A 19,081-nucleotide genomic window follows, 5' to 3' on the forward strand; every position below is an offset into this window, starting at 1 on the left:
CTCGTCATCGCATAGGCACGGTCAACATTTCAGCTTAGCGGTTGTTTCAGCCATGTCGTTATTTGAGTTGTGGACCGACCGTAATTTTTACAGCTTCGTCTTATGGTAACATTCCATTTCTAACCGCAGCTGCACTACCGATACTGAACGCGTCGCTGTCATTGTCAATTTCCATAGTAAAGTTTACAGTAGTGCAGCTGTCGTTGGAAATGGAATGTTACCCTTAAGGTGACAGTCCATTTCCAACGACAGCAGCATCAGCACTACCATTCATTTACTATGGGCATTGACAATAACACCGACGCGTTCGTACTAGTAGTGCAGCTGCAGTCAGAAATGGAATGTTATCCTTATACTGATCAAGCCATACGCACACTTAAGCATAGTTTATTATTATATTGTTTAAGAGGAATTAGAAGGGGAAAAAAGATATAGCGCGCCGAGGGACGAATTTTACGACGAAATGGCCATCGGGCGAGTTTTTACCTTTTATGCTCATATGTACTTAAATATACTTACATTTAAATATACTTTCATAACGATTTTAAAAGTACCTAAAATAAGATATCCACAGATATCCGTGAATGATGACATGAAGTTGACACGAGTGTCATCTTTTCGCTTTCATTACCATCCTAAATACATCTTGTCTACAACTAAATTAAATTAAACTTTACCTTTTTGCCATTTGTAAGCCACCAATCCATTCAAACTTAACCCTTAAGTCATTGACGTAAGACTTAAAAATAAAATAATCTGAAAGAAAAGATACGAAATTTCACGTCTACTGATTTTGAAAACGTCTCCGAAGAGTCTCAAATAATGACATGATAACAATATCGCAAATTACCCCACTGTATCGGAGAAAATTGGTCACCATTACCGAGGCAGACCAGCCGTGATGGGAACCCAGGTTTTATTTTGGTGCCTTTTCATTTTTCGCCCATATCGGAATTGCGAGCGGACTGAGTGGTTCCGTACCCGCGCCCGGCCGAGCGTAACCCGAAGGAAAAACGCAAGTTTATACTACACATGTATAAATATAACGTCGTCCAACGATAGTGATTCAGTTTTACGCGATCGCTTGCAACAAAATGGTGGATCGACCGGCGGGGTGAAACAATAAAACAAAAGAAAGTGAACTGTAACTCAATTGTGAAATCAGTGACGTCTGAGCAAAAGTCAATTTTTAAAATGACGCTCAAGATGTGGCGGGAGACGGCGGTGGTGTTTTGCATAGTTGTTATAACTTCAGCTGAAGATTATGAAAGTAATTTGACTAAACTGTGGTCGTTATCTGGTGTTACAAATAGTGGAACAAGGACTGCTGTTGTTAATGTGACCAGTGCAATAAATGTTCAGCCTGAAAGAGCGCCGAGGAGATCTAAGGAGTTCGAGGGTTATAGGTTCAGGCCCCGCGCGATCCCGTTGAAGGAGCCGACTAGAGAAAGGAGTGTTTATTATGCGCCAGATAATAAATATAAGTCGGAGGTTCTTTTCCCCGGTAATTATTTTGCAATTGCCGAAGAGAAAAGCAAGGAGAACTTGACGCAGGATGCGTATAACCCGTTGGAGGGGGGTCCTTTCCAGCCGATAGCGATACCTTTGAGGGAATACCAGGGGAGGTCGCTGGGCGAGTACGAGGAACCAATCATTGAGAAACCTGAAGGTTTCACGGAACAAACTGCCCAGAGGAGATCTATTTCTTGTAAGTATGAGTAGTCTAACGTAATAAAATTTTAAAGATCCACTTAAAATTTTAAATCTTGTTTTTTTAATTGTAAGTATTATTTTGTCACATAAATATCTTAGGTACCAATGTACTTAAATGACTCAATTTTATGTAATATAGAAACAATAAACTACCTATTTGGCACTTGTTGACTATTTTATAATTATAACAGTTTATTTTTTACGTTTACAAGCATAATCCGTCAGAATTTATGATAATTATTATTCAAGTAGAATACAAGTACACTAACACATTATACCATTTGACAGTATTGAAATATTACTTAACATTACAGCTATATCGGGTGGAACAGAACGAAGGACTTTTACGCAAACTGGGAATTGTTCAGACTACGTACTTTATTTTTCACTTATTATAATCACGTTAATATTTCTAACCGTTTTTGAGATACAGTTTGTTAAACATTAGTGTTTAACAAACTGTATGTTTCAACCCTAGCAAGTGAATCCTATTGAATGGCATGACATGTGTCAATTTAAAATGTAAATAACTTTGTAGGGTTGTCACTGATATAAAAATATTTCATTTTAATGATTTTGTTTTACTTTTTAATCCAGCTTTACGATTATAATAACTCGATTGTAGAACACTTAGATAACACTATCCTTTCAGCTCAGTCTCTAGAAATGTTCCACCCTGTATACTTTATCACGTTCGCTACGGCAATTAGCTTGACTTATCAATTACCTATAATCATACCTACCTATAAATGGTTCATTCGAGCCCATACTACAGTGTTAAAAAAGGTAACCCTGAGTGGCCGCAAATCATCTTAGCTTAAACAAGTCGAGACAAACATCTTTAAGAGAATATATTTGAATAAGTAAGAATGTCCAATATTAATAAAAAATTATCACTTCTTTATTCAAATTTTATAAACGACAAAAAAACGCTTGAAATGAAGATAAAGTAAAGCTTCTTTAAGCAAACATTAATACATCTTATTCTATACCCTACAAAAACTCTAAAACTAGCCATACTAACAAAATGAACCCGGAAACACATAGCAAAATACACTATTCTATTCCGTCACTTGACCTGCTTACATCCCAGCCCTTAGCTTCACTTCATCAACTTTCATTACCAAAACTTTTTCTTCATCCCTAATTGCCAATTTAATGGTGACTTCACATACCACCATCATTACGATCCGTTAGCGACAAGTCATCACTCTCACCGAACCCCTAAATTTGATCAGCAACCCATCATCATTTCCGCTTGTTGAGTGTAAAATGTAAATGTACATTATAGAGCATCGCGTGGTCAACTGAACCAAACAGATTCGCTCCACTGCGCCTGATTACCATTCCTAGCGAAATAGATGGAAATAGAACGGTCATTGTTGGCGATTGTCTTTGCTGTTTAGCGATTTATTGGTTCGTTGGCTTTTGTTCCGTCTGGTTAATTGTTTTATATGCGAAGGTTTTGGAAGGCGTGCAGACTTCGGGTTTTTCGATGACTAAGCGCCACTTGCATCATCGCACTAACCCCGGGGTTAACCGGTTAAACCTGGAGTTACCATAGTTACTAGTACCTACAATTTGATACTTGGTTAACGGTTTAACCGCTTAACCGCGGGTTAGTGGGATGGTGCAAGTGGCGTTAAGTATATGTTTGAGTCTGCTTTTGACTGAGGCTATCCAGTGAGACGGAGATGAGAGGATACGTACGAAAACCAACTAATAGAATTGGCTGTAATCCAGCGGAGAAAACTTGTATTTGTAATTTTAAATGTTAAAGAAAATTATGAAGACACAAAATAATTTTGGCACCTAAATCCCACACATGCACATGCGTCTAATGAGAGAGAGTACAGTACTTATAGTGCACAATTTTAGGTTAAATTTCTGATCTTACTCGCCTATTGTTTTCATTATTCCATCCAACTACTGTTGGATGTGTTGCTTAACTTCAACTCGGGTAAATCCATTCGACCCTCTAAGCAAATATATACCCTATTACCTTTTCTTAATATCAAAATCGTATAATCTGACAGATGGATTCATTGCTTCAAAACATTGTCATAGCTGAGTTATCAGACTATGGTGATTCTGGGCGGGGAATTCCACGTATAACCGATGGTTGACAGGGCAGAACAGTTGTTGAATGGTGACAGTGAACTCCGGTTCAGGCGCAGATAAAGAAGGCTCTCAAAAAGTAAACTGGCGATCTGGTCAAAATCACAGAGAGACGTTGAATGGCCTTCGGGGCATTCCACAAAAGGTCTAATTTGTTGAAGACGTGACACTTAAGACAACTTAATAACCTGTAAAAATCTGTATTATATGACGATTAATTGAAAGCTCAGTTATCAAATACTACCTGGCCAAATATCTGCTAAAAAAAAAGTGTTAAAAATAGCGTCACTTAGAGTTAGACCAAGAAAAGTCCGCAGCGATCTTGATAGCCCACGCAGTGCAAGTGTTATTTACACGTCATAATTTCATAGAAGTCTAACGTTTAAAATGACACTTGCACTGCGTGGGCTATCAAAATCGCTGCAGACTTTTCTCGGTCTGACTCTATCTGTCAATATTCCGGAATGCCCCGGCGCAAGACGTTGTTGTGGCAAATTTTTAGGGAGGCCTATATTAAGGGTTTTGAAATGTTACCAAAAATTCTTTTAGTTATTATTATCTCTTCAATCGTAAAATTTTTGAAGTGTTGACGATATAAATTTAGTTATATTTAGGCTCAACTTATTAGGTTGGCTTTACATTATTGAATAGACAATGGTTTTAGGAAAAACTTTTTCTAAAAATTAATAATTTCCCAAATGATTCTGACAAATACATTTCGGAAGTAATTCAATGATTATAGTTGGCGTAATTAGAGGATTGTAAAAAAATGCATAGATTGCAAAAACGACAGGCATGACAGGTAAGGAAATTAATTGCAAAATGTTTCGTTTTCATTATAATTGATTCACAGTTCGGACATAATTACCGGAATCATCACGACACGGTACGGAATAGACACACTCTACTGCGGCTGACATTCATGAATATTACGGAACTTATGTGTGTATAATTATACCTAACAAGTTAATCATTACTAATCGATTCCTACAGTAAAAATTTGAGGAAACAATTAAATCATTCAGCTTGCACTTAACCTAGTTACTCTTTTTCTTGGATCTGCTTTCATTCTCTTTAATTGATGTGTCCAAATTTGTGTCTAGATGTCACAATGATAAATTGTCAATGAATTGAATTCTCTAAAAAGGTCAAAATTGTCATCATCATTATATCAGCCTTTTATCGCCCACTGCCGAGCATAGGCCTCTCTTCGAGTACGCCACTTATCCCGGTCCTGTGAGCCAATCGAATCCAGAAGTGACATTGAAACGTGGATTTCATTGAAAATATGATCAATAAGTCTTGGCATTTATAATATCCCAATTTCAAAAAGTCCTGGTGTATAATCTAATTGAAGGGATGTTTACAAAAACAACATAACTGACTACACTGGTTGACACTTGAAACGATTAACAATGTTCTTAAAAAAGTGTCAACCGCTCTAAGCAGTTATGTTGTTTTTGTAAACATCCCTTCAATTATTGTAAATAAGTTTGTATGTTATAATGAGTTAGTTTTCCAATCTCCAAATGTCACAATGCCCAATTAGGTTTTGAACGCTACTTGAAAGAAATACAAATACGTTTGAATTACTTACTTTGAATACCAAACGATGTAACAGGGTATTTTTGGTGCAACAATTGCGCATACCTACATGATTTATTTTGTACATATATCGTCGAGAATTCTATTATAATCTTCTAGATATTTAAAATAATATGTCTTTAATGGAAATCCGTGTTCTCTGCCTACTCCTCCGGGAAATATGTATGTATGAATGTATGTATGTGTGTAATATTTGTTTTAATATCATATAGTTCGGAATTATTAATATTAGACATCGAGAACTAGATTGAATGTTGGTTTGATAATATTTATACCTACTTAAGTAGTGCCCAAACATCACAATATTCGTACTAATGGACATTTATATATCATGACACTTAAACATTTTGACATTTGGACATTACAATATTATGATTATGATATGACCCTGAATTTTCTGACTACTGATGACATATTTATTAAAATGGGTGCTCATAATTAATATTGTCTTCAGTTCATAATCAATTTATTTTATTTTCTTATCTTCTTTTATTTAGTTATCTTTGACAGGCTACCTTTCAGTTGTTATGTTTACTAAATACAATTTCATTGAGAATTTATGATAAGAACAACATAGTTACCAGTATAAAAAAAATTGTTGTTTCTGTCAGCGAAAATCTCAATATCTAATAATATTTCAATGGATTTAAAAAAAGATCTGTACACAGTGTATACGTAGGTACAAATTTTACACATGCGATGAATTGTGTTGTATACAAAATTCTGCTGTTTTTGTCATCATCATCAATTTAAGAGCTGGGCTCTTGTCGGTGCAGCGTGATGAAGTTGTCTCCACCTTGGTCGGTCCGAACCCAGCCCTTTACTGTCCTGTTACGACACGGCCCCTATATGCTCCTTTACTTGACTGATATAACTTTTCCTTGGTCTTCCCCTCCCCCTCCTTCCATTTATTTTCTCTTCTATGATGTTTCTGATGAAGCGAAGTGATTTTGTCAATTAAGGGAAAAAGTCAAGTAGATTTCAACTTTCCTAATTAGCAAAGTCTACCTATTACAGTTTAGAAAATGCGTTTTGCGTGTTAAAATCAGATGAAGAAAACGCGAAGATAATATGAACTAGTAAAGATAAGCTTACTATTTAAGTCGCTAATTATCTTTGATCTGAACGCATGAAACTGTAGGCGGGTTATTAAAAGTAATTATAACTTTTGCATGTTTTGCTAATTGTAAGCACATCTCGATACCATGTTCTTAAACTATTTATTGTTTTCCTTTGCGTTTTGTTAATTGCAGTTTGATTTTATCAAGTGTTAGTATAATCATTTTGTTTTTTATAACCTAATTATGTTTTATACCTTTTTTCCCTAAACCCATCGAAAGAGTACCTAATCAAAATAAAATAAAGGGTTACTTAGATAAAAATATAGGTAATTAATAAAATATTTCTTTCATTTTTATTTAGAAAAGGTACATTATCGTTTCGAATTATTGATGTATTAATAAATGAATTTTAAACTATTCGATCCGCAGTCGCTTAGTTTGGTTTAGTTTTTTGCAAGTTACATTAATTATTAGATTTTATTTCAGTTACAAATTATAATTGTCATTTCGCTGCAGGAAATAATTTTTGGGTCTATAATTAATCCGAGTTTCAATACACTAAGATTTAGCATAATTTGCCGTATCTGAAAAATCATTTTACCATATTAGGAACTCATAAATATATATTCGCTTCATACATAACCTTAATCTTAACTTCTCGATTGAGGTCAAGGTCAAAGGTTACGAGTAATTGTATTTTCACCCCAGTACCCAATTGTTATAATTACCCTAGCCTATTTATAGGCCTAGTTTCCCCTCGGAGGTCAATGGCAGTCGCTTTCGTAAAAACTAGTGCCTACGCCAATTCTTAGGATAAGTTGTCAAGCGCATCCGAGGCTCCCATGACCCGTTGCAAAATGCCCGGATAACGAGAGGAAGATGATGATCCAATTTTTATATAATTATATAGGTACTCAATTTGAAATGCGAGCGAGATCATTATCAAAATAATACCGATAATTATTATGCAACTAATGATAACACTAAAGTAGGATAGCTATATCAATCAATCTTTCCTGTTACAGACCTCTTCGGCATTGAAGGAGCAGAGGATGACGAAGATGATGGCGAAGACGGAGAAGGTGAATACGAAGTCGAGGAGCAGGACGGAGAACACGACCGATCGAAGACCAAGGTCAAACCGAAGAAACCCAAGACGAAGAAGCTGGGAAAATACATGATGCCGCTCCTCCTAGCGTACAAGATGAAGTACTTCGCAATGATACCTCTAATGGTCGCTGGATTGGTACTGCTGGTAGGAGCGACGGGATTGGCCGGGTTCTTCTTTGCCCTGTTCGCCGCTACCATGGGATTACAGAAAGGCAGTTACTAAACGTAGGATAAAGTCGACGATAACTCGCAGTTGCCATCCAAGTTTAATTTCTTCACCGTGTAAGTTCAGTTATAAATTTAAGGCAAAAGTTTTGTAGCATTTGTTTTTTATACACTTTTGCTAGCTGTTAGCCGAAGATGTATTTCGGTTTCCCAATGTACCTACACGGTTTTTACGATTTACAAATCAACCACCGAAATCAAAGGGCAGAACTTCTACAAACTTTACTTAGTTTAATTCAATACTGAAATGGAACTGTCATTTCGGTATGTGAATGGTTCTGTTGTTGTTTTTATTATACGCTCGCGCTTTTGTAAATAATTTCATAATTTATTTAATTAGTGTTTAATGAAAATTAAGCTATTTATTTAATTTAATAGAAATACGAATAAAATGAACCAAATCGACGTAGTAATGTATATGATAGTAGTTACCATGAATTATGTACGATCATGTATGTATTAAAATTGTAAAATGATCAACGAACATTATGAAAATATAAAGACATTATGCTTTGATCGTTTCAATTTTTATTAAATACCTAATTGACCTTTATGGAAAGTATTGCCTTGCTTTTATTTAAGTATATATTATAAAGAATTAATTTAGAAAAGATTGGTCATAATGGTAAGTATTAGAGAAAAATACCAGATTACATTCTATGGCAGGGGTCTCCAAACTTTTTTACCTGAGGGCCATATTGCGCCTCAGAATTTTTGCGCGGGCCACCGTCGGCGCCGAGGGGGGGTAGGTGTATCTGGGGTTGCTGCTGTTAGGGCTGAACACCTGGAGCCTGGCTCCCGCGGGCCGGATTGGACCGCTGTCGGCGGGCCGGATTGGAACGCTTCGCGGGCCGGATTTGGCCCGCGGGCCGGGGTTTGGAGAGCCCTGTTCTATGGCATCAAAATAAATACTAAGTATGATTGTAGTTAACGATATTAATCGATATCAATAAATTCTCCAGGACTTTGATTTCTGTGCCATTTCCATTTAACTGAGCACAGGGTAGGAAGGACCAAGTTAATATTAGAGATATGTGTACCTAAGTATCAATTTGGCACATACATACGTTTAAAATGAAAACTACATAATTATAATCATGCAAATTGCCTTTACAGTACATAATTATATGCTACTTTCATGCGTATGTGAAAAGTTTAAAGGGCCATAATTATGTACTGTAAAACGTTGTACGATACACGTGCGAATAGGTAATCCGCAACTCGTGTCGACTTAGTTAAAACACTTCCTTCGGTCGTGTTTTAATTTATCGCCACTCGTTTCGAATTTTCTCTTTTCCGCACTTGTATCGTAAATAACTATTCATTTAATGGGCGTTTTCAGAAATAAATATTGAAAACCTGATTCTTTCACACCTGGACGTTCTTGGGCTCATTCTACTCAGAATCGACAGCATTCTCCATCCCACCATTAAAAAAAGATGTTCCAAAATGTCCATTCCATTACGTCACGTTTTAGTATGAAAAAAATTTTCACTTGTATGTGCGTGACGTAGTGGAATGTACAATTTTCATACAAATTTTTGGGACATTTTATTTTATCATCAGAATTGAATATGCTAGTGATTCTGAGTTGAAAGAAGCCAAAAACACCGGGATCTGTGAGAATCGGGTTTTCGATATTTATTTCTGAAAACGCCCTAATACACCCGGGTTTAATTATCAAGGTGATCGATTCTAATCTTACAATTTGTTTTGGCTTTGAACCGGTTTTGATACCGCTTTGACCATCATCTTGGTATAGTCGTATGGTTTTACATACAGATAACAACTTTACCGCTTGAAGAATAGAGTTCAAATTACAATAGCAGAGACTCGATAACTATAGGACCTTTTGGAATTCAGAGCCGTGGTCGCCCAGGTATTAGTTTATGTTTCATGTTTAATTTCCAAAAGGTTCTATATCGAGTACCAGCTATTGTAATTTAACTCTTCTTCAAGTGGTAAAAATGTAATATGTTTAGAATCTTTTGATGTTATTGCACTTAATTTTGCACAGGTAATTAGCGATTTGGTTTGGCAAAAGATAAGAATGCCATTAGAAGTATTAGAACAATTATTATTAGAATTTGAATGGCACAGGCACCTGCCGCGATAGCAGAGGACGCTAGTTCGATTCCAGCCTGGGGCACTGCAGGCCTTGGTCACTTTTTCTTAGTATATGACATTTATTTCAGTTAACAATGGCATTCATCGTTATAATCTCTCAAGTGGATCCCGACATTTTAAAACCATACGACTATAATTAGTGTGCATCTTACGCACGATTTTAACTTCATTTCGCACCAATCAGCATAAATGATCTTCAAGGTCATATCAAAACCAGTTCAAAACCATAAAGAGTTCTTAAATCTGAATCGGCCTCAAGTTCTCTGACAGAAATTGAAATACAAGTATCCATAGCGCATGTAACAAATGCATTAGTTAAGCAACGATCGTGGGAAAAGTTATATCGGAATATTAAAATCCAAAGAAAACAATATGAAAGTAAATAGCAGAACAGTGATTTTCTTGGATGACGATGGACCGTGAAATGAGTCGGGACGGATAATGGCAGGGCAGCTGTTACGGTCCACTTACAATGTAATCGGAGAGTTTAGCTTTTTGCAAAATATTTAGCCCTCAAATCTAATATAGACATGTAAGTCATGTATGATGTTGGCAAAAAAACCAACAGGCTCAAATGGGACTGGGCCGGCCACGTCACATGTATCCGGATAGGTGGGTTAACATAGCCACCAAGTGGATGCCGACGAAGAAGCGTGGGCGGAGCAGGCCGACGCAGAGATGGCAGGACGACTTTGACGCCTTCCTTAACAAACTGGCCGGAAGAAGCGCTAAATCGGGAGTTATGTAAAACCAGGGAAGAGGCCTTTTCTCAGCAGTAGGACACTCAAATAGGCTAAAAAAAAATACATGTACAATTGTACATAGATGAAACATGACCATTGAGTCTAAAACAAATTAGGTGGGTAGCCTAAGGCGTGTGTACAAAAACAATGAAGGAATGGAAAGATTCGCACGCTTCTGGCAAGCTTCCGTAGCTCATGGGGCCTAACGCGAAAACCGAAATTCACAAATTGCGCGGATCTTTCTCTTTTCCTCCAATGAAGGCGTAATAAGAGTGCCATAGAAAGATGCCCGCAATTTGCGAACTTCGATTTTCGCGGTTAAAGCCCAGTTGTTAAGACGAAACAGGAGCTGAGTTTTAAATATTTTAGGTAAATATACCCGTCTCGCTAACGGAAGCGGCGAAATTATCTGTGTCGGACCGTTTTGCTTTTTTGGCTAATTGATATCAGTTTTGAATGCCACGCCTCTCATTGCGGCATAGTCAATTAGGCCATTTTGGCCATTTTTAAAGGGCTCTAGCGCCTTAAAAAACAAAAATATCAAAAAAAGCAAAACGGTCCGACACAGATATTGACAATATTAATCTGTGTTGAAAAAATCATTGCTCTAGCTTCAAAAACCACGGAGGAAAACGAGGAGTACGTTTGTATGGAGAAATGACCACTCCCGTTGGCTCTTAAGAGCGATCAAACCGGTGTTCCAAAAGGTCGCAAGTTTGAATTCTTTCATGTCACCTTTAATATATAAAAATGGGTGAATCAACTATTCCTTGTTTTTGTTCTAGCCCGTAAGTCAGGCGACAACAGTGGCACAGTTTATTAAAAGATCTCTTGTACCAAGTTATATTTCGTGCTAGGTAGACATTATGCACTTAACTAGCACTAAAATGCATGTTATTTGGTTAGTTTAAATGCCATAAAACCGGTCGATCTAGCATGTGTTGCGTTCTCGCGCGCGACTCCATACATCTAGCGCGACTTTATGTAAATACATGGACACGCGCGCTGGAACGCAAGTTATGCTAGACCTCCAGATTGACAAAAAAAGTTGATTCACCCAAATACCTAAACGCGAAAAATAGTTGCTCAAAATATAGTTAAAATAATGCTCAAAAAGTCGGTAAAGATAAGTAGCTTGAAGTTCCTGTAGTAATGTGAACTTTCGCAATATAAGCTGGATACACCGCCGCTCAATAAAAATAACGCATCAATTTTGTATATTTATAAGACAAATACGCAATGCATAGAAAACGTCATCGACATCGTCATACCTTTAACTTTTAAGGTAATGTTCGGATGTAAACTGCAGCTCCATTACTATTACGGCGACGTTTAAAGGTCCCTTTTGATTGTTTTTCGTAAATAACTCGTAAACTGTGGCCCGCAGCAAAAAATATTCTTTTACATACATAATCTACATAAAATTGTCTACAAAAAAGAGCTGGTACACTTTCTGCTAGGACCCATATTTAAAAAGAATACTTTACATACTATAACAGCAATAGGTACTATGACAATGACCTTCAAATGCACGGCACTTCGCCTCTAGGTTAACAGAACTATCATATGCTTTCACAGGTTCAAATTAACCTTTAATTGTAGACTTGAACTCATTAGTCGCGACGTAATGCTTCATAGGCCGTAATGAACTCATTTCTTCGTATAAAAGTCTAAGTGGACTTTTAAACCTGTCATACTGTTAGTGACATTAAAAGACATTGGGTATATTCGGAAAAAAACATAAATCTTGTTTTCGAGTCATAAACATAAAATAATCAGTACAGATGGAACATCTTTACTAGTACCTGTTGATAATCACAATAAATTAATATCTTCAACCAATATTGGTTAATGGTTCAAGCAATCAATAAAAAAACAGGAGACAATTATATCGATGGCATTAGAATAAAAGAAGCAACTCAAAATCTTGATTCGATATATCATCAAATATTCAAAAAATCATTAAACATCAAGTCAAACAATAACACATTGGAAAAGTTGTCAAGCTAGTAAAAAACAATCAAAAGAGAAGACAGAAGAAAATAACTTTCGAAATGATGCCCTACTCGAGCGGATTGATTCTAGACAACACCAACAACTACGGTATCGTAAAAACGGAGACCGTATTTGGTTTCGTTCCTCCAAATCACACGTTTGTGAATCAAAGTTACAACGAAACTGAGCCAGTGGAATGGGTGTTCAAGCCTGGGAGCTTTGAGAGGAGGTCTTTACAAGGTATGTTTTCTATTTTTTTTTATACTTTTCGACCTCATATTTTCATATCAGCCCAAGACATCCTTAATTCCTTATGTACAGTTAAGTAGCCGTCCTTGAATGATCACAACAATACGAGTAAATAGTTATTAAGTTATTATTCAAGGACTCTAGTAAAATTCACTAAATCATTGATATGCTGAATCATTTCAACATTCATGTCAAAGTATGACTTTTTTAAAGCTAAGTGACCTTGCACAAACAGCAACACTCCTAACGGTCCTAACTAACTGTACATCGGTGGACCTTATTACACAAGGCATAAAGTCCACCGATGTACAGTTAACAGTGAGGGCGCTGGTACTGCACGCTTAAAAAAAAGATGCCTATCTTTGTAGCTCTATTCCATTCAAAAAAGCAAAAAAATAAACTAATTTATCATGTTTTAACCGTGAATTAATAAAATTTCATAGTATTAATCTTGTTGACCCCATCACCATGTGGGATATACTATACAGCTTGGAAGAGAGAGAGAGTATTAATCTTGTTCAATTCTGTATATTTTTCAATTAAAGATTCTTCTCGTGCGCTCGCAAAGAAAAAAGCAAAACCCAAAGAAACGTTGAACCTGTCAAAGAAATCTAAAAAGCACAAACGTAAAAGCAAAGTCAAGATCAACAAATGCATCTACAAAGTGATAAAGCAGCCAAAGAGAAGCAAGAGGAGGCGGAACAAATTCAAGATGCCGAAGAAGATGATGATGCCTCTGATACTGGGGCTGTTAGCCGCGAAGAGTATACTGGTACCTGTTGCGCTGAAGGCTCTAGCTTTTTTGTCCGTAAAAGGTAAGTTTTATATTTTATCTAATACTAAATTCCGTTCGTTCGTTGTTAAAATTCCCGTAACTTTTATAACAATTCGATAACCAAGCTTATCCAGAAGGCGGCAGTAACGTATATTTTAAGAAAAAGTACTATTTTCATAGCAAAATTAACCAAAGTTTTTATCCTGAATTCATATTTTATATATTATTCATACCTACATATTACATTGGACTAAAAAAACGACTATAGGTATAAGACAGTTCAAAATGCCATCATTTTGCCATGCTTTCAGAGACCAAATGTATGAGCTACTACATAATAAAATCAATATCACTATAAAGTCTACCGGCCTGATTCGAACTTTAAGATACGTCAAATATTAGGTCTAGATACGATATGGATCGGATATGTTAGTGTCAAAAGTGACGTATTTGTTTGAAGAAACGACCTTAAAGTTCTAGTCAGGCCGAAAGTTTCTTTAAGATACGTGCGTATGGCTCGTACTGTTAAATTGGTTTGAAATTGATCAGTTGAGGAGAAACTTTTCAAAAGGGCTTATTTCTCTATGAACACAATACAAAGATAAGTCCTTTTGAAAAGACACTCCTCAGTTGAGCCAGTGTCAAAAGTAACAGTGGTCCGATGGCCTTTGACGTGTACCGAGCTTCTAACAATGCAATGACAGCGATGTATGCAGCTCGGGTGCGCGCGAGCCTCCCCGTCTTCCCTCTTCGAACAACTGTATATGACTGTGGTTGAGACATTAATAAGTTTTTGTTAACTCCTTTTTTTATTCCTCTTCTCTTAATCCCGTTATTATTTCTCAGGTCTCATGATGGGATTCTTCTCAACCGTGATGGCATCTATCCTCAGTCTAAAGGGCATGTTCGACCACTCTCACGTCCAGAACAGAAAGGACGAAGGCAAGACCCAAGTGGAAATCATCCAAGTACCTTCCAAGAGCGAAGACCATGTGTACTACGATGACCATCACTACAGGAGAGATGATATGCCGATGATCATGGGTCCTGAATATTGACCCACAGACAAGACATCCTCCAGACTGAGCATAGTCGCGCTACCCCCTCTGCCACGCATACTTACGGTAAATTTACTCCATGTTCGAGTCAAAAGTGTATTTGTGTGACGTCCGTGAACTCGTTCGTCGTTTGAACGGACCAATCACGGCACGGGATCTCGCTCACCTCGTCCCGCTCACCCCCGCATTTTTGGCATCATCGGTTGCATGAAATAATTGCTCTAAACTCGGTCTAGAGGATTCCTAGTCTATGTATTGACCAAACCTCCTTAGTCCCAGAAGCAATTATTTTGTTTTTGAAATTGGAACCCTTAGTTACACAATTAAAGTTCAAAATAGATTTTGGTATATGTACAAAAAATTGTACGCAGGGTCTTCGAATCCAGGCCCATCGGCTTCACTGCCCACTTGCTGCCCACTAGGCCAGACCGGTCGTCGTCATTATGTCAGCCAAACGTTCACAGAAAAATGGTTTCTTAAGATTTCTAAAATGACAGACCAGGGCACGTAGCCAACATGCCAATTGCTAACGCTACGTAGCGAACGAAACGCAAAGATTACTGTCACACTAATATAGAAGAGATAGAGAGACACAAAGCGAGTCACCTTGGCTAGGCTGCCAGGGCGCGTAGCCAACGTGCCAATCGTTAACTCTCCGTAGGGTACCGTAATAGTCATCTCTCTCTTCCACACTAATGCGACAGTGACAGTTACGTTTCGTTCGCTTCGGAGCGTTAACGATTGCACGTTGGCTACGCACCCAAGAGGTCTTACAGCCAAGATTACAATTGTTGATAGAAAATGGCAGTATAAACTTTAACCTCCTTATTCATAAAACTTTACGGGCCTGATTTAGTTAAATTATATTTTGTTCCTTTCTTACAAATACATAAGTCAAAATGACAGATAAAGACAAACGATTATATAGCTCAGCAGTCGGCAACCTTTTAGCAGCCAAGGGCCACACAGTAGTTAACGAAGTTGACGCGGGCCGCACTTTGTTAATATTGATGAGTATTGATGACAGATATTTGTCGGTTGTCAATATTACATACAAAATAGCCAGGGAGGCTCGCGGGCCGCTTGTTGCCGACCGCTGATATAGCTAATTGAGGCTTGTGGCGGGTTTATGAATAAAGGAGTAATAATAGTACATTGTGCAACATGGGGCGTAAGTTGAATATTGCAAACGAGAGTAAGTTAAATCGCGACGGCTTGCCGGAGCGATTTATAGAGTCGAGTTTGCAATATTATTACGCCCCGAGTTACACACAATGTTTTTCATCACACTTGCGATACAAAAATTAAGTATAAAGACAAAAATCTATTAATTATGGCACTAGAAACTTCATAACTCCCTAGGGAGAACGCTTTTTCTATAACTCCCGCTAAACCTGCGTGCAATTCCAAATTTACTAAAGGGAGTGTGATGAAAAGTATTGAAATAGTTACCTGAGTTTTCTTAGCATCTGTCATCACGATACAATTTATTTTTTCGTTCGTCGTTTGTCGTTTTACGATTGTCACCTTGGCTAGGCCCCCTGCCGTAAATGACTTCCTGGGCGCCTAGCCAAGATGCCAATCGTTTGCGCTACGATAACGAAACGCTTTCTGTCTCTCTATCACTCTTACATATTAGTGCGATAGAGTGACAGGTGCTTACGAAGGGCGGTTACAGACTAGCATTTTTATACGCACATAAAGCTCGTTTTTAGAAGCACGTGTGGAAGTATAGACCAAATGTAGCGAAATATAGCGCGAGTGTAAGCGCGTAACGCCGAAACGATCGTACACGCGCAGAAAAAAAACGCTAGTCTGTAAGCGCCCTAAGGAGCACAAGTATTCAATTTATAGAGATTTGTATTGTATTGTATTATATTGTAGATTGTAAGATTTGTGTTGTATTGTAAACTTTGACATCATTATAATAAAATATTTATAGAGTCAATATGGACTATTGGGAATCTTTTATCACCTAGGTTTTCCTAATTTTAGACATGTATTATTTGATTAGTTGAATTTGTAAATTTACACTGTCACACATTATTGTAAATGACTAACGGCCCGATTCGAACTTTAAGATACGTCAATTAATAGATCTAGAAACGATATGGATTAGATATGACAATGATAGTGTCAAATGTGACGTTTCTTCGAACAAAAACGTCACTTTTGACACTGACACATCTAATCGCGGGAGTCCGCTGGATGCGGGTGGCGCAAGACCGGTCATTGTGGCACTTTTTGGGGGAGGCCTAATGTCCAGCTGTGGACGTCCTCTGGCTGATATGATGATGATGACATCTAATCCATATCGTTTCTAGATCTATTAATTGACGTACCTTTAAGTTCGAATCGTGCAGTAAACGCTCGGTGGAAATAGAGCACGTTTGTACCAAAGTTGTAGTCTAAATATAAAATGTATTTAATTATAAAGTTAGGTTAGAAATGTAAAAATAAATTGTAGTAGTCATAATAATTATTATACAGTAACTTAGTAGATAATTTTTATTGACTTTTAGCTCAAATGATTATTGTTTAATTCTAATAATTGTTATCTAGAATAATCTGCATAATTTGAAAGTTACTATTTGAAGAAACATAATAAATATTTATAAATGGTTTTGTGTTTTAAATTAAATGCGTAAAAAATTAACCATAAAAATAATTTCTGGGTAAAATGATGGTTTTCTACATAATTATAATTCTGACTTTAATCTTTTTCACCCCATCACCCCACTCTGACAGTCATGTTAACCACATGTGTGTTTTAGTAAGGTTTCTAGGTTTTTAGGTCATTTTGTAGACTGTACCAGGCGTGGCTCACTCCGCGATTTCGTCGCGTCGCTACAAGTACATGCGGCGCACACCAATTTTGGTGTTTAGCCATAGTAGTTGCCGCACTCTGCTACAAAATGGACGCCTGCTCGCGCTTGTGCCACCTTGCGGTCATATCAGAGCGTTTCTTTTATTTTTTGCCATTTTTATATATTGTGACCTTTTTTGCCACTTTTGTGTTATTTCTAGTCAGGATCGCGAGCCCTTTTCATCCTTATAGGAGAAAAAAAGTGTCCTAAAAATTTCCATACATTTTTCAAACTTTCCTTTTTGTTACCGCCATACAAAGTATATGGGGAAATGGTAACACAATAGGAAAAAAAAACTCTTGGACATTTTTTTATCCCATTACGATGGAAAGAGCTCGTGATTCTGAGTAGAAATAACACAAAAGTGGGAAAAAAAGGTCACAATATATAAAAATGGCAAAAAATAAAAGAAACGCTCATCTGTCGTAATAGACGCGTTTTGTTAGAGAGTGAACCTGCTGTACCTAGTACTATTATTTATTCTGTGACTGTACCAATGTCGTAGTCATAATCGGGGCAAACTCATATCAGAAAATGTCTCTTTTGTAATACAAAAACAGTTAACGACCCAAGTGCATGAATAGAGTTGGACCAAGAAAAGTCTGCAGCGATTTTGATAGCACACGCAGTGCAGGTATTATTATAAACGTCAATCTTCTGTGAAATTGTGACGTATAAATAACACTTGCACTGCGTTGTGCTATCGAAATAGTTGCAGACTTTTCTTGGTCTAACTTTATCATGTTTTTCTTATTCAAGTCTCAAGTACTGAAAAAATGCATCTTGACTGTAAGAGTGCAGCGTAAAATTGAGCATTTGCTCTGCGATGTCTACAGGAAAGATGCGAATGAGTTAAGCATACCTTCAACTAAATTTGTATGACCCATGTGTGATACTTTTGGCGAATGGGGGTCTAAAGTGTACATCTAAATACCAATTTCTAAAATCTGGATCGACAAAAATATTTAAACATGGAATCTGGTCACAAAATTTAATGAGAATCGGTTGAGAATTGCAACCTGTAGAGAACATCCAGACATACGAAAGCAGAGGGTCGACGTGTTGGCTCCCTGTCACACTTACGTACGAATTTACGAGTGCGACAGAGAAGTAACACATCGAACGGTAGAACCTCAGATTGCCCGGGTCAAAACGGAGAGCTTCGAAACGCTTCGGTAAATAAGTTTGAAAAGAAAAATATTAACATACAGTTTATTCTCTACAGCATATTTTCGTTAAGATATTACAGGATAATACAATGATCTTCATAAAAATCCCTCGTAAAAGGATTCTCAATTGACATCATCTGCACCTCAAACGCTACATCCGTAAATTTATCCTGAATTTTCTCAGTCACTGAATTCACCTTGTCCACAACCTTCGTCTTTACCTTGCTATACTTATTCGTAAAGGCAGGCATTTTTTTCCGAAAAAA

The 19,081-nt window shown here is 37.1% G+C and overlaps 1 protein-coding gene across 1 annotated transcript; it reads left to right on the top strand.

The window, feature by feature from the left end:
* The first annotated feature begins 586 nt into the window (after positions 1-586).
* On the top strand, positions 587-8,348 carry LOC134801248 (uncharacterized). Its single transcript, XM_063773780.1, has 2 exons — positions 587-1,708; positions 7,523-8,348. Exons 1-2 carry the CDS (start codon positions 1,195-1,197, stop codon positions 7,828-7,830), a joined length of 822 nt encoding a protein of 273 aa, XP_063629850.1. The 5' UTR covers positions 587-1,194; the 3' UTR covers positions 7,831-8,348.
* Positions 8,349-19,081: the final 10,733 nt, after the last annotated feature.

This window comes from Cydia splendana, chromosome 21 (assembly GCF_910591565.1).
Source record: "Cydia splendana chromosome 21, ilCydSple1.2, whole genome shotgun sequence".
NCBI lineage: Eukaryota > Metazoa > Arthropoda > Insecta > Lepidoptera > Tortricidae > Cydia > Cydia splendana.